This window comes from Triturus cristatus, chromosome 6 (assembly GCF_964204655.1).
Source record: "Triturus cristatus chromosome 6, aTriCri1.1, whole genome shotgun sequence".
NCBI lineage: Eukaryota > Metazoa > Chordata > Amphibia > Caudata > Salamandridae > Triturus > Triturus cristatus.
This window is the reverse complement of record NC_140589.1, coordinates 1,254,096,208-1,254,110,138: the sequence shown is the minus strand read 5'-3', so window position 1 is coordinate 1,254,110,138 and position 13,931 is coordinate 1,254,096,208. Positions and strand designations below refer to the sequence as shown.

The 13,931-nt window shown below is 43.3% G+C and overlaps 1 protein-coding gene across 6 annotated transcripts in view; it reads left to right on the top strand.

The window, feature by feature from the left end:
- Positions 1–13,931, top strand: part of ZC3H6 (zinc finger CCCH-type containing 6) — a 518,680-nt gene that overhangs the window by 291,725 nt on the left and 213,024 nt on the right. For 5 of the 6 annotated variants that reach the window (XM_085612199.1, XM_085612198.1, XM_085612196.1 and 2 more), the window contains one exon: positions 3,452–3,559. In XM_085612199.1, coding sequence (XP_085468325.1) covers positions 3,452–3,559 — 108 coding nt within the window. Of the gene's footprint in view, positions 1–3,449; positions 3,560–13,931 lie in introns of all 6 variants that reach the window. The other variant, XM_085612197.1, reaches the window with a different exon arrangement.

The window sequence follows — 13,931 nt, the reverse complement described above, 5'->3', positions numbered from 1 at the left end:
TAGGGCACTATGGCAGGGTATTTGGTGAAGTCTCCAGTATTCTCTTGGCTCTTAAATTTATGTATTCCATGACTATTGTCTTTTTTTTGCTGACAATGTAAATAAGAAGCCTACAGGAAGAGGCAATTTCCAATCTAGCTCAACACATCAGGGCTTCCAAGGTAGCAGCCAAACATCTGAACCCCAGCAGCACTGGAAGGCGTCAATCCATTCGAGTAAGCACCCGTGGAAGGGGCAGCCTCACAGTGGAGGCACAACCCCAGCAAAAACATGACTTGCCCAACACAAACAGGCTCTCACCCTCAGCATCAACGGAATGCAGAATAAAGAACTTCTTTCAGGAGTGGAGGAAGATAACATCAGGCAATTGGATATTAAACGTCGTAAGGTTTAAATATTGCATAGAATTGGACAAGATGCCCCCAGCAAGTAGGCCAAAGAAAAAGTTCCAGTCGAGCGAAGAAACATCACGTCTACTCAAGGAGGTAGAAAAAATGCTGAAAAAAAGAGCAGTAGAAAAGGTACCCAGAAATGGGATCAAGAACGGAAATTACTCAACATATTTCCTAATCCCAAAGTTAGACGGGTCTCTACACCCGATTCTAGATCTCAGATCATAAACAAGTTTATAATGACATAAAGATTCAAGACAACAACCTTACTGGAAATCATTTCACAATTGCAAAAAGGGGGTTACATGTGAACTATAGAACAAATGCAAAGAGCATATACAACAGGTGATGAGTACACTCTTCACACTGGGTTTCTCTGTAATAGAGATGTCGTTGCCAAAGCCAGCACAAGAGAAATAGTTTCTAGGAGCAAGTATAAATTCTGTACTATGGAAGGTATATCCCAGCAAGAAGAGAATGGAATCACTACTTACGGAAATTCACATTTAGCATAAGGGCCAGGCTCTGACAGTGAGGACTGTGGAAACATTGTTGGGGAAGATGGCTTCATGTATCGCTTTGATTTCATATGCCAGATTACATATGAGACAAATTCAGGAATGGCTGCAAAACCAATTGTAACAAGCAACAGGGAGTTGGGAATATCTAGTGGTTGTCATACAGAAGCTACAGGTCAAAATGGCATGGTGGAACAGATCACATGAAATACAAGCAAGGACATTTTCACAACAAACTCCAACGGTAACCATTTACAACAGATGCCTCTCATGGGCTGGGGAGATCACATGGGTTTACTCAAAGTACGAGGGGTCTGGAAGGAACATAAAGCAATACTGCTTATCAATGTCTTGGAGCTAAATAAAGTCTTCCTAGCTTTAAAAGCTTTTCAGAAAGTGCTATCCTGGAGAACAATATTGATCCAAACAGACAATACAACTACAATGTTTTACATCAACAAGTAGGAGGCGGCAACATCCTTCGCCCTATCAAAGCTAGCCCAAGAAATCTGAAAGTGTGCAGTACAGAGATATAACAGCAGTTCATGTACCAGGGAACGAATATGTATAAGTGGATAGGCTGAGCAGGCAAGTATCATGCTCTCACGAATAGGAACTCAATCAAACTATCCTCAAACAGATTTTCTGGAATTGGGGAACCTCAAAGATAGACCTATTTGCAACCCCAGAGAACACAAAATTCGAAAACTTTGCATCCAGACAGCTACACCGCCAATCTCAAGGATATTTGTATACGTTTTCCCCCCAATTCCACTGTTACACAGAGATCAACAAATGTAAAAGGAACAAAATGACTCTAATATTAATTGCCCCTTAATGGACGAGGCAAACATGGTTCTCAGAACTAATAGAATGGCACCGGGCAACGTTCTGAAACTACCAAAACACCAAGACCTATTGTCAGTGGAAGACGGGAGGGTACTACACCCAGAACTAGAGGCTTTGAACATTCAAGTTTCTCCACAAATCATATAATACAAATTTCAAGTTTTTTCCAAAAGCCGAAAAATCAAGCAGAGAGAGCGTTACACAAGCTGAACACAAAGCGAGCAATAATAAACCATATAGAGAAGACAAAAACAAGCAGGAAAACAAAACAACAATTTTTTTATTTTTTTTGCAGGCGACAATGTGTGAAAACCTATAACTAAGGGCACAATTGCCAGATGGATCACGCAAACTAATCAACTGTGCCACGCAATGCAGGGGTAAAACGTACCTCAACCCCAAAAGTACTCTCAACAAGGAAGAAAGGAGCAACCATTGCATTTCTAGCAAATATACAATTTGAGGACATATGTGTGACAGTAACGTAGTCATCCGTACACACATTCACAAAACACTACTGCATTGGCATTCAAATGTACTAGGAAGCTCAAGTGGGACAAAACATGGTAAAGCATCTGTTTGCAAATATAAGCTCATCTTCAAACCAACCACCGCAGAACTAACAAACTACAAAATGTATGCACAGCATATGAATCCAGAAAAGATTCACAAAATTGTTTCTTACCTGTAGCTGTAGTTTGAAGAATTTTCTGGATTCACAGGTGACCCATCCACCTCCACAAAGAAGATTTAAGGCGAAAACAGGAAAAAAAGAAGAATCCGAAGATGGCCTCCAAGTGTGGGAGCTTCCGGGGAAGGTCTTACGGCGTCACAGAAAGGCACCAAATGGGGATCCGTCGATGCCCAACAACAACAAAAATAGAAGACTACAAAAAAGTGGAGAGTTCCAGACCCAAGCTCTAGATGGTGGAATAATGCACTTCATGTGAATCCAGAAAATTCTTCAAGCTGCAAAACTACACCTAAGAATCTATTTCAATTTCTATATGTTCCACTTTTAAATACCATCCACTCTACCTATTGAGCTACAAGGCCTACATAGGGGTTACTTATAAATATTTTAAAGGATTATTGTTTCCTTGTCGAAGGTTTATTTTGACACTTTGAGCTGCATGTTTTACTTACTTCCTTGAGAAGTACTTTAAGTGCTCTTTTTCATCATATTACTATTAAGATATTTTGACAGATGTATTTGCTTGATTCAGAATAATAAAATACAACTTGTTTTTTATTTTATGCTCATTATTTTCTTAATAAATTTCGATATATTAGCATTTCTGAATTTATATTAGTATGTTGATAGTTTGCATATAAATTTGAATTAAATTGTTAAAAAAGGTACGTGGCAGCTCAAGATAGTGAAATTGTGTTTGTTTATTGTTGCTTTTCTTCCCGTTATCTGTAAAGCCAACAGGTTCTTCAGGTTACTTATCAAATGTCCGTTGAAAATGGCAATATAAAGGATCAATAGACTTGGCGAGTCCGGTTTCTGGCTCCTTCCTTTCTGACTTTAGTTGGTAATGTAACACAGTGAACCAATTGATAATCTGAACTGTCCCACGAAGAAATAACTTTTGTTTGCAATGCAGTAATTGTTTATTTTTTTTATTTTTGTGCTATTTAGAAATATTATTACTTAATGGTTTGTTCCTTAACATTCATTGTTCACATGAATTTCCATGTAAATTCTATCATACCGGAACAAAATGCTACCAAGGAGATAATTGCAAGTTTTCTCATGATCCATTAACGGATGATGCAAGGATGATGTTGGACAGGGTAAGAAATCTGCTAGATATATTTTTCTGTTAAACTTTATCACCTTTTGTGTGTGTTGTACATTCGATATGTTTGCCAAGCAATCTCATTTTTATTTCTGTTTTGAAAGTTAATGTGGAGAAAATTTTGTGGTTACGAATTCCTTTTTGGAAGTAATTCAAAATTAGTTGATGACGAGGCCTTATGTCTTTGTTAATGTTCTGAATTTTAATACATATTTTGTTTGATGTGGGTGGATGGCAAACTCTAACAGTACTTCGTGTATAAAAGATAGAAAATACTACATTCACTTTGCATTCCTTTCTTGGGTCATTGTAGTACTTAATTGTTCAACTTAACTTGTAGTTTGACATCTTCAGTGCCATAAAGACAACTGGAAAATTTGAAATCGTTTTGCGATGTGCTTGTAGGACCTCTTGCTCACTGTAGTGTATACAATTCCAAAAGTAGTCCTATTTCACTAAACAAACCCTAATTCATTTGTTTTGCAAACCAATACTCTCCATGTAGGACCAGCTTTTCGACTCCTAACTAAAAATGGGGATGCCTCCCATTGATAAATAGTCTAATTTTGTCTTTGCTAACTACCATGGCTGCTTTATATATTTAGCTATGGCAATTGTTGCAGGTGAATTGACTGTTTAGTAATATAGGGTCATTTTGTCCCTACCTGTTGGTGTGATATGTTCTGAAATGTGGAATTAACACTGTTTCCTCAAAAGACACAAGTACGGCAAAAACAGATCACAAGCCCTTACATTTTGTAATTGCGTCTGAGAGAATTGGGTTGTATTATTGAATCAGTGTTTGTTAAGCAGGCCTTTTTACTTCTCTCTTTTACAGTATTTAGTTATGGATATGCCAGTTCTGTTTGGACCACAAAAGAATCTGATGTTTTAGGGGAGTGCTGGTGTCACATTGGAATGAGATGTACGTGATGTTGAAAGAGATTATCATTGGGAACTTGGAGATTTTATCATCTCTTTGTGTATCTAGGTGAGAGGTAGTAGACTAAGATGAATTGTATGAAGAATCCATGTTTATTTTCGGATTTAATTCACCCAGATCCATCTAGGTGATTGCCCGATGCACTCTCCTACTTAGGAGAGGATAGTCAAATGAGAGCTGTTTCCTGCAAGTCTTGTAGGATAACTCCTGGTGGTGTTTTTCCTTGTCTGTGGCGTGATGTGTCATCACAGGTGCATTTGACAAAACTCTTTAGGTCACTGGTTCTTAAACTGTGATTCGAGGACCTCTGAGAGTCCACGAGGCCTACTCAGGGGGTCAACAACTGATTTAGCAAATTATATGATTAAAAGTTATAAACCATAGAAAAATAAATAGGCATAGTTGATTGTGAATTAAACAAAGTAATTCTATATTCTAGCGTTTGGTGTACATGTGATTTTGTATTTTTTGTGTTTAGTTATGAGGTTCAAAACACAGAAATTACTTATTCCTGGGTCCTCTGCTTCTAATAGTGACTCAGTGGGAGTCCCCGGATCCCAATAATAATTCAGTCAGGGTCCACGCAAATGCAGCTGTCCTTTACCACACATGCCACAGGCCCATTGTGATTAGAATTAATGAATGGTGTAGATTTGTTGTTCCAATGACCAACCACTGTATTATCTTCCACCAATGCATTGAGGGTGGCATTTCTTATTAACTAACATATGTCCCAGGTAACTTATACCCTGGCACATCCAGGAGGAAGTCGGGCATTCTGGACCAGGGACAGAGAATCAGCTAGACTCTGAACCATATAAAAAAATCCTAGGGATCCTTGTGTGATTTGAGGGGTATATGGGAGGCACCCAGGAATGTGTATGGATCATCGGTAGGAAGGGGCAGGTTTAAGAGGTAGGGTGAGAGCCCTCTCCATACAGTCCAGTATGGCCCACAATTGAGGGAGGGTGTGAATGGCGCAAACAAGAAAAGCAAAGGACATTAGGTCACCGAGACCTCATATAAGATCTAAGAGAAATGAGCGAAATAATTAAGCAGCCACATGCTGAGAACCATTGTGGCTACATAAATGGTGCTGAAGGCAGGATGAGAGGAATGTTAAGTTAAAGACAGACGTAAGGGGAGAACCTTCAGCTGTTCTATAGTTTTGCAAAAAGCATGACAAAGTAAACATTGACTAAGTCAAAAGGCTGCTGACCAACACCTAATTTATCGGCTTTGACCGTGCTTGTTTTAAATTTCCATTGAAAATGTCTGCATCGCAGAACAGTCAATATTTAACAGGTACTGTCAACTTGAAGAAAAAGCAAGAAGCAGTTGGCATAAACTGAGTTTATAGACTTAAAACCTCTTGGAGTACCTTTGCCTAAAGCAAAGCATTAGGTCTTTTTTTCAGTTCATCAGGCAGCAATGCACTTATTGGAGAGCAAAAGGTAGGGCACTTGACCTTGATCTGTAAAATCAACACTGGGTTCAGAGGACAATTGAATGAGAGCTAAGTATGGTGTTAAGATATCCTGTCTAGAAGATGGAGATAGTTACAGTGACTGTGTACAAAATGTTGAGTGTTATGGGATTCTTCCTTACCGCTCCTCTCCCTTCCTACGTTCTTGAGTATGTACAGATTTTCTCAGAGACACTTACATCTAGCAGACTAGTACAAGTTAATGGTGACTTGTAGAGATGTGTAGTTGTAACCCATGAGAATTGTATCACTGTTAAAATGAGTTAAACCAGCTGTCTATGACTAGGAGACTTGTGATTAAAGCACTTCTTTATTTAGCACTTATTATGCTGATGAAATGTGGGTTAGTTTATGTTGTTTTAAATTGTCCTGTTTTGTTCTGCTCAAATTTAAAATACTAGGTTCCTACAGAGATTGTCATTCCAACCAATAGCTATCAAATGAGATTACATTTTGTAAGGTTTGCCCTTAGCCAAAGTAGCTCAGAAAACAGGATCGCACTAATTTTGTCGAGGTATAGCTTTCTAAGGTTGTATGCACTGAGTGTCTTTACCCACATGACTGCCCCTGCAAGGTACATATTTGTGCTGGTGTGTCTGAATATGCAGCCCAGGAATGAATAGTGGACCGGAACACTTGGCCTGCCAATTGCCATTGACACTGCCCTGGTTTTTCCTCCTCACATTACTTCCTGCTAATAGAAACCCAGCCCACCCCTTGACCTACTTAATGCAGACCGAAGCACGACTGCATCAGTAGGCACCTGGACACCTTGCCTGCCACTTGCCTGTGGCCTCCTGTTCCTGCTTGCTGCAGTTTGATCCAGTGACACTGCTGCTGCTCAGGTTTTCCCATTGACTGTTCTTCCCACCAGCAAAAACCCTGCTCACTCCAGGACCTAGTGAATGCAGCCTCTAGTGCTCCAAATTCAAGCCTGTCTGCTCCCGGACCCTGGCCAGTGCTGCAACCCCTGACCCTCCAACTCCCCGGAAGATACACCATCACCAAGCTCTACACCCTCGACCCCAGATGCCACAACAAACACTGCCATGTGCTGACCCACCCTCTGTGGCAGGACCTTTTACCTTCACCTCCTGCCACTTCACCACCCAGAGCACACACACCAGCCCACCGACAAGCCCCACCCTGAACACACCACAGACACAACCTGAACAAAAACACCAATTCCCATGTGCCCTTCTCAACAGACACTTACTATGCAAACACACCACCGATATTTGGGACCCAATTTCCTCCCTAACACCTGACGTGCTCTTCCTCATAAAGACATGGAGCAACCCCGCTTCTGTGCCCATAATCACCACCCCAATACCAAAAGGATACAAGTTCACCCAAAGCATCAATAAGCCTGGGTATGGGATCGCCATCATACACAGGAATCCATCCAATGCACCACCACATATAAAGACATCACCTCTGCCATGGAACACCTCAACGTCCGACTCCAAACAGACAGCAAAACTACCATCAGGGGCAACCTCGCCTATCATCTTCCAGGACCACGTCCTGCCTTTTGCAACTTCATTGCCCCCCTCCCTTGCCAAAGACTCCAACAACTATATTTTCCTCGGCGAGATCAACTTCCAACCTCCTCAACAGCATGAACAACATTGGACTTACCCAACTTGTCCACAACCCCATGCACAATTCAGGTACACACTATAGACCCCATCTTCACCTCCAGCGACAACATCAGATACAACCACACCACGGAACTCACCTGGACTGACGACTCCATTGTCCAGTTCAACATCACTAGTTCACGGACCTCCACCCCCAGTCTGTCCAGTGCCCCCCCCGTCCCCCACCCCCCCCCACTGCAACTGAAGCAGAGTCTCAAAGGACACATGAATCACCACCTTCACCCCCACTCACTCCATCTCCTCCGACTACCTAGGCCGGAACGTCAGAAACTTCACAACTGGATCACTGACTGCGATGCTCCCATCGGCAACAAGACCCACAGAAGTTCCCCTAATTAGGCTCACTATTACACTGAAGACCTCAAAATCGCTAAACAGCACTGGAAACACCTGGAAAGGAGATAGCGCACCAGCAAGGACTCAGCCGGAAGAATATCTTCAAGACAACCCTCAACCTCTACCACAGACAGTTGAGAAAATTGAAGAAAAAGGCCTTAGCCTAACGCATCGAATCAAGCTCCAATAACAGAAAAGAACTGTCCAACATAGTCAAAGAATTATCCAACCCCTCAGTTGCAACACCACAATATCCCCCCCCCCCCCCCACAGAAACTCTGCGACAACCTTAAAAACTTCTTCCACGACAAGATCACCAACATCTACACGAACATCAAACCCCAACCCAAAGCCCCTGACTTCTTCAAGCAACAGAACGATCCCCCTTCAACCACAGACATCTGACTATTTGAATGGAGCCAGCCTTCACCCCACAGTAACACTGCCTCCATCATGAACTGAGTCCACTCAGTGGCCCCACTGACCCATGCCCTCCCCACACCATCAGCCATGTACTAACCACCTTGTTCAACACCTCAATTGCTGTGGCCATCTCAGCACTTTGACCTACTCCTACCCCCATTGACCACGCTAGGAACCTAGGCATCATTCTGGACAACAAGCTAACCATGATGACTTGGGTCAACTCAGTCTCCTCCTCCTGCTTCTTCATTCTCTGCGTGCTTTGTAAGATATTAAAATGGCTACCCCACAGCTCAAGACGTACCATCACCCAGGCCCTCATCTTCAGCCTACTGGACTATGGCAACACTCTCTATGCAGGGATTGCAGCTTTCCTCCAACAACTATGGACAATACAGAATGCTGCAGTCAGACTCGTCCTGGATCCCCTTAGGAGTACCCACAGCACCCCCTAACTCAGGGAACTCCTCTGACTCCCTGTACAGAAAAGATACCAGTTCAAACTCCTGACCCATGCATACAAGGTCCTGCACAACTGCAGACCCGCCTAGTTAAACCACAGCCTGAACTTCCATCAGCTCACCAGACACCTCTTCTCTGCGTCCCTTTCACTGACTCTCACCACCCACATCTGACATAGCAGATGCAGCAGTCACTCCTTCTCCTACCAAGCAAGGAAGACCTGCAACAAACTACCCTTTCATCTACAGACCTCCCCAACTCTTCTAGAGTTCCTAAAAACCCTGAAAACCTGGCTATTCTGCTAATGAACTGGACCCTGCCAACGTCTGGCTATCCTTATGGATGATAAGTAGAGTGCTACAAATCTGATTGATTTATAGTGTGAGAATTTGGGTTATTATTAGAGGGGAATGGGACCCTCACTCAAATAATAAGCACAATCCTTGTTGGGGTGAACTACAAAAAGTCACTAATTTAACGTGTGCTTAACCCTCTGATATCAGGCTTAACTTAAAGGCAATGTGTAAAGTATTCATGCAGCACAGAAACAGTAGTAATGTGAAAAAACACAAGAAAACCCCAAACCAATTTAGAAAGAGTACATTTTAATAAATACAATGACCCCAAAACAAATTAAAACCAGTTCTGAAATTGTAATGTTTTTAGTGAAAAATAGCACCAACTGCGGTTACCTGGTCACGCTATGCCGGGTCAAGGTCACAAGTTAAAGCTGACCATAATTGAGTGCGGGTCAGCAACAAGTTTCAGGTTTGTACCGGTTTAGAAGTTACCTCCAGACTTAAAAAAATATTTTGGAAAGGTCTTGGAGAAGGTAGACACTTAAGCAGGGCAAAGCAGTGTGCTGTAGCCGAGAGGTCTACAACATTGGAAAGCCGCTGGATAAAGCATCAATGAAGTCATCGACAGCAGGAAAAGCTATGTTTTCAAGCCAAAGAGGTTGTCCTAGTCGATGAGATGTCGGTCGTAGTCAAGCCTGGTAAAGATTTCTACCTTCTGATTTAGATGTTTTTCTGGAGCTTGGATTTCGTCAGCTGGATGAGGCTGCAGGCTGTAGCCGAAAGGGCTTCACAAGGCCAGATACGTTTGTCGAGAGGGCCTGCAGAAAAGGATTTGCTGCTGTGGAGAAGAATGTAGCGGGACCTGCGATTATGTCAATCCCACCGACAGTGCACCTTTGTTAATTTAGCTTACAGGTCGGTCCAGGTCTTTGGTCTGTTCTCGGAGCACAACTTCTTGAAAAAGCTTTTAAGTCCCAGATTTTATGGTTAGGCACTAGGAGTACACTTTAGCACCACACCAGGGGTCCGTGTCCTGGGAGGGCACCACTTGGGGGCTAGCACTCACTCCAGCTGGTCCAGCAGCAGAAGTCAAGCAGGTCGACTTGGTATTGGTCAGCTGAGCAGGTGCATGGCCTTTTAAGATTGTTGTGTCCCTGTAGCTTACACAGGAGGCCAGCCAACTTGCTTTGGTGGTCCTGGGTTCAAGGGAGCAGGTTTAGTTTTCCTTCCTCCTGCAGCGGGGCAATCCTCATAGCAGCAGTGCAGACTTTCCAAGTCTACCATAGGTCCAGAAGTGATCTTAAGTGAGTGCTACCTTTTATCCCCATTGTCAGCCTTTTTAGTGTGTGTGTGTTTGTGTGAGGGTGGAGGGTGTCTACTCGTAGCCTACGCCCAAACTAGTTCTGGATAGTTTCCCTGTGCTTCCTGGGTTTGCTCCCATCTGTCTAGCGGGACAAAAGCAAGGACAGGCCTGGTGTCAGATTCCTTTGTGGTTCCTGGAGGGAAAGCCCCTTGAAATATAAGCGGGTTGGATTCAGCCTTTTGTCTCACTGTGTGTCAGCAATATAAAACCTGTAATAGCAGAGTCATGTGACCAAGACTACTGGCAGAAAGGCAGAGTTGATTTGGGCATAAAAATGCCAACTTTGGCATTTTTTATTGTAACCTAAAATCAGACTTTATCATTAAAGAGGATTTAAAATTACAATTAATTAGAGCGTAAAACTTAAACCCACATGTCCTCCTTTTTAAATACCATGCAGCCTGCCCTAGAAGCTTTTTGGGTCGAACTTCTATGTATTAAAAACAAAGATTTAGGCCTTGCAAAAAGTTTATTTTCTTGGGTGATATGGAATTTTAAAACTGCACTGCAAGCAGCAGTAGCAGGCCTGACACGTATTTTAAAGTGGTACTTTAGTGGGTGGGACAATGAGTGCTGCAGGCCCACTAGTGACATTTAATTCACAAGCACTTGTTGCATGCGACCCAGAGCTCTCTGCTGTTTTCCATTGGTTCCTATGGGCCCTAAGACATTCACAAGGACTCTTTTGCCTTTTTGTCACTAAATAAAGAAATCTGCCTCTCCCTGCTTAGGTGTTTTTCTGTTGGGGAGTTGAGAAGCTAAATGTTAACATGTTTATTAAATGGAATTACAAAAAGAGGGTTTAGAGAATGTTGGAGAACTACAGACCCATTGCAGCAATCCAGTATCTGTCCAAAATGGTGTGGTGCAACAAAGCAGCCTGGAACATTTAGGTCCACGCGACTCATTGGACATGACCGTAGACCGAGCCTGTGCCGTTGGTTCTAATGCATGACGTCATAGGCCATGTAAACAAGGGGTAATTGTAGAAAAGACAGTTTGTGCTGAGTGTATATACTCAGCTTCTTGGATTAAATGTCCCAATATCCAGAGGTCATATGAGTTTTGCTTACATCTGTATTTATTTCAAGCCAAATGAAAGAAACAAAGGACAGCCGACACACGTTTCGACCATATGACTGGCATGCCAAGGGCTTTTCACAGGTCACTAGTCCACCATGAGCATATCACAATGGTAATAAATCATACAAAACATATGTGTATAATAGTCATGGTTGAGTGAAAACATCATGAACAAGATGTATATCAATAATGGGATCATAATATGATCAAGAATTAATGTATCCCTGATTGGCTTATTTGGTCTACCTGTTAGTCCCTAGTAATGTAGCCTGTGTGTGCCCAGGGCTGGTAAACCAAATGCTGCTGGTGGGCCTGCAGCGCTGGTTTGTGCCACCCACAGAAGCATCTTGTAAAGTGTGTCTCAGACCTGCCACTGCAGTGTCTGTGTGCAGTCTAGAACTGCCATCTTGGCTGTGAAGTACACCCACTTCCCAGCCCCTGAACCTTCCCTTGGCATCATGTAAGCCACCCCAATGGTAGGGTGCATTGTATGTGTAAGGTAGGACATGCTCTGATGTGTGTAGCATGTCCTGGTAGTGAATTACACCCTATTTCGTTTTTCACTACTTTAAGGCTACCTGTTCTCCATAGGCCAGAATGGGAGGTTTGGCTATTACATTCTATAGTCCTAATTGACCCATAGAACATGGTAGAAAAACGAATTTAGTATGCCTGAGCTCAGAATATTAAACTACATCTTTTAGTGAAGTTTATTTTATGTTTGAAAATACCAATTTTAGAAAGTAGGTATTTTCTTGCCTAAGCCTTCCAGTGTGCTCTGCTGTTATGTGTATTGGCTGTCTGGTTTTGGAGGGACAGGGCAGGCTGAGTCAGACCTGGGTTGAATAGAGAGATCTGCATTGGAGTATGGGGAGGGGTAGCTCCTGGACCTGAATAGGTCTGTGCCTGGCAAGGTGAATGCTGGCTCCACCTCCCACTGTGCGTCTGATGGCAGACCCCCTCTTTCTGAAAGGAAGGATGCAGCCTGGTAAACAAGGTGTTTCAGAGCTGGCAGAACTGGTTCTGGCTGGGTTCAGTGACTTGTAGCTTCTGAGGACAAAGACTTTTGGGGTATAAATATCTGTGCTGAAACCCCTACAATTTGTATTGCCCCTGGATCTCAAGACCAACCTCTGTCCGTGGAACTGAAGGAAAACTGCAGGAGAGGACTGTCCTTGTGCTGTGTGCTGTTCCCTGGATTGGCCTGCAGTAGTCATCATTGGACTGGAAAGAAGAGGGAAAAGGAGCTGTAAGAGAACTTTTTAATCTTGAACCTGCAATCACCCAAGGGCTAGAGCGAAAATTAGCCTCCTGACTGAAGTCTCAGGCCCAGTAGACTTCATTTTGTCGCTAAAGCCTGTTAGCGAGCCACCGCAGCCAAGGAGCGTCAAGAAATCCGTCGCACGGCGGCCGCTGAGCACTCGCTGATCAAATCATCACCCCGCACGTTTGCGGGCCCCGAAATCATCGCTAAAGCCTGTTAGCGAGCAGCCGCGGCGCGTTAAGAAGTCCGTCGCACGGCTGCCGCTGAGCGCTCGCTGATCAAGTCATCGCCCGCATGTTTGCGAGTCCCGAAATCATCATTAAGGCCTGTTAGCGAGCCGCCGTAGCCGAGGAGCATCAAGAAATCCGTCGCACGGCTGCCGCTGAGGGCTGGCTGATCAAATCATGGCCCCACATGTTTGTGGGCCTCAAAACCATCGCTAAGGTCCAGTTGCGAGCCGCCGTGTCCACAAACGTGAGGAAAAACATCGCTGTCACGCCGTAGCGGCATTTTGTGGATTATTGACACCCACATCCAGGAACTGTGAGTAAAAGGTTCGCAGAGACCACCGCCCTGAGCTCAACGTCGCATTCCCCATTTGAACTATTTTTGCAGCATCAAGAGAGTATTATTTTTGTACAGTATTGTGGCTTCCTCGTTATTTGGTCTTGTGATAAGCCTATATATAAAGATAACTATTCTTTGATACCTACCAGTGTTGTGTCCCTTTGTAGTGTTCCTCACTGTATTATTGTGTATGGTCATAGATGCTTAACGCACTGCCTCAGAGATTAGCCTAACTGCTCGTGCTACGTTACCACAGGGTTGAGCAGGGGTTGTCAAAAGAGTGCAGCCCTTCACTGACTTAGAAAGAAGGGTCCCTGCTTGAACAGTGGCCATCCACTGCCAACCAGAGACCCCATTTCTAACAGTAATTCAAGAAGAAACCTAAGAAAGGATAAAACTGGAGCAGGGAGACAGAAAGAAAAAAGGAGGAAAAATGGATAAAACAAACAAGGATCAGTATTCCTCATGTGTTCTAAT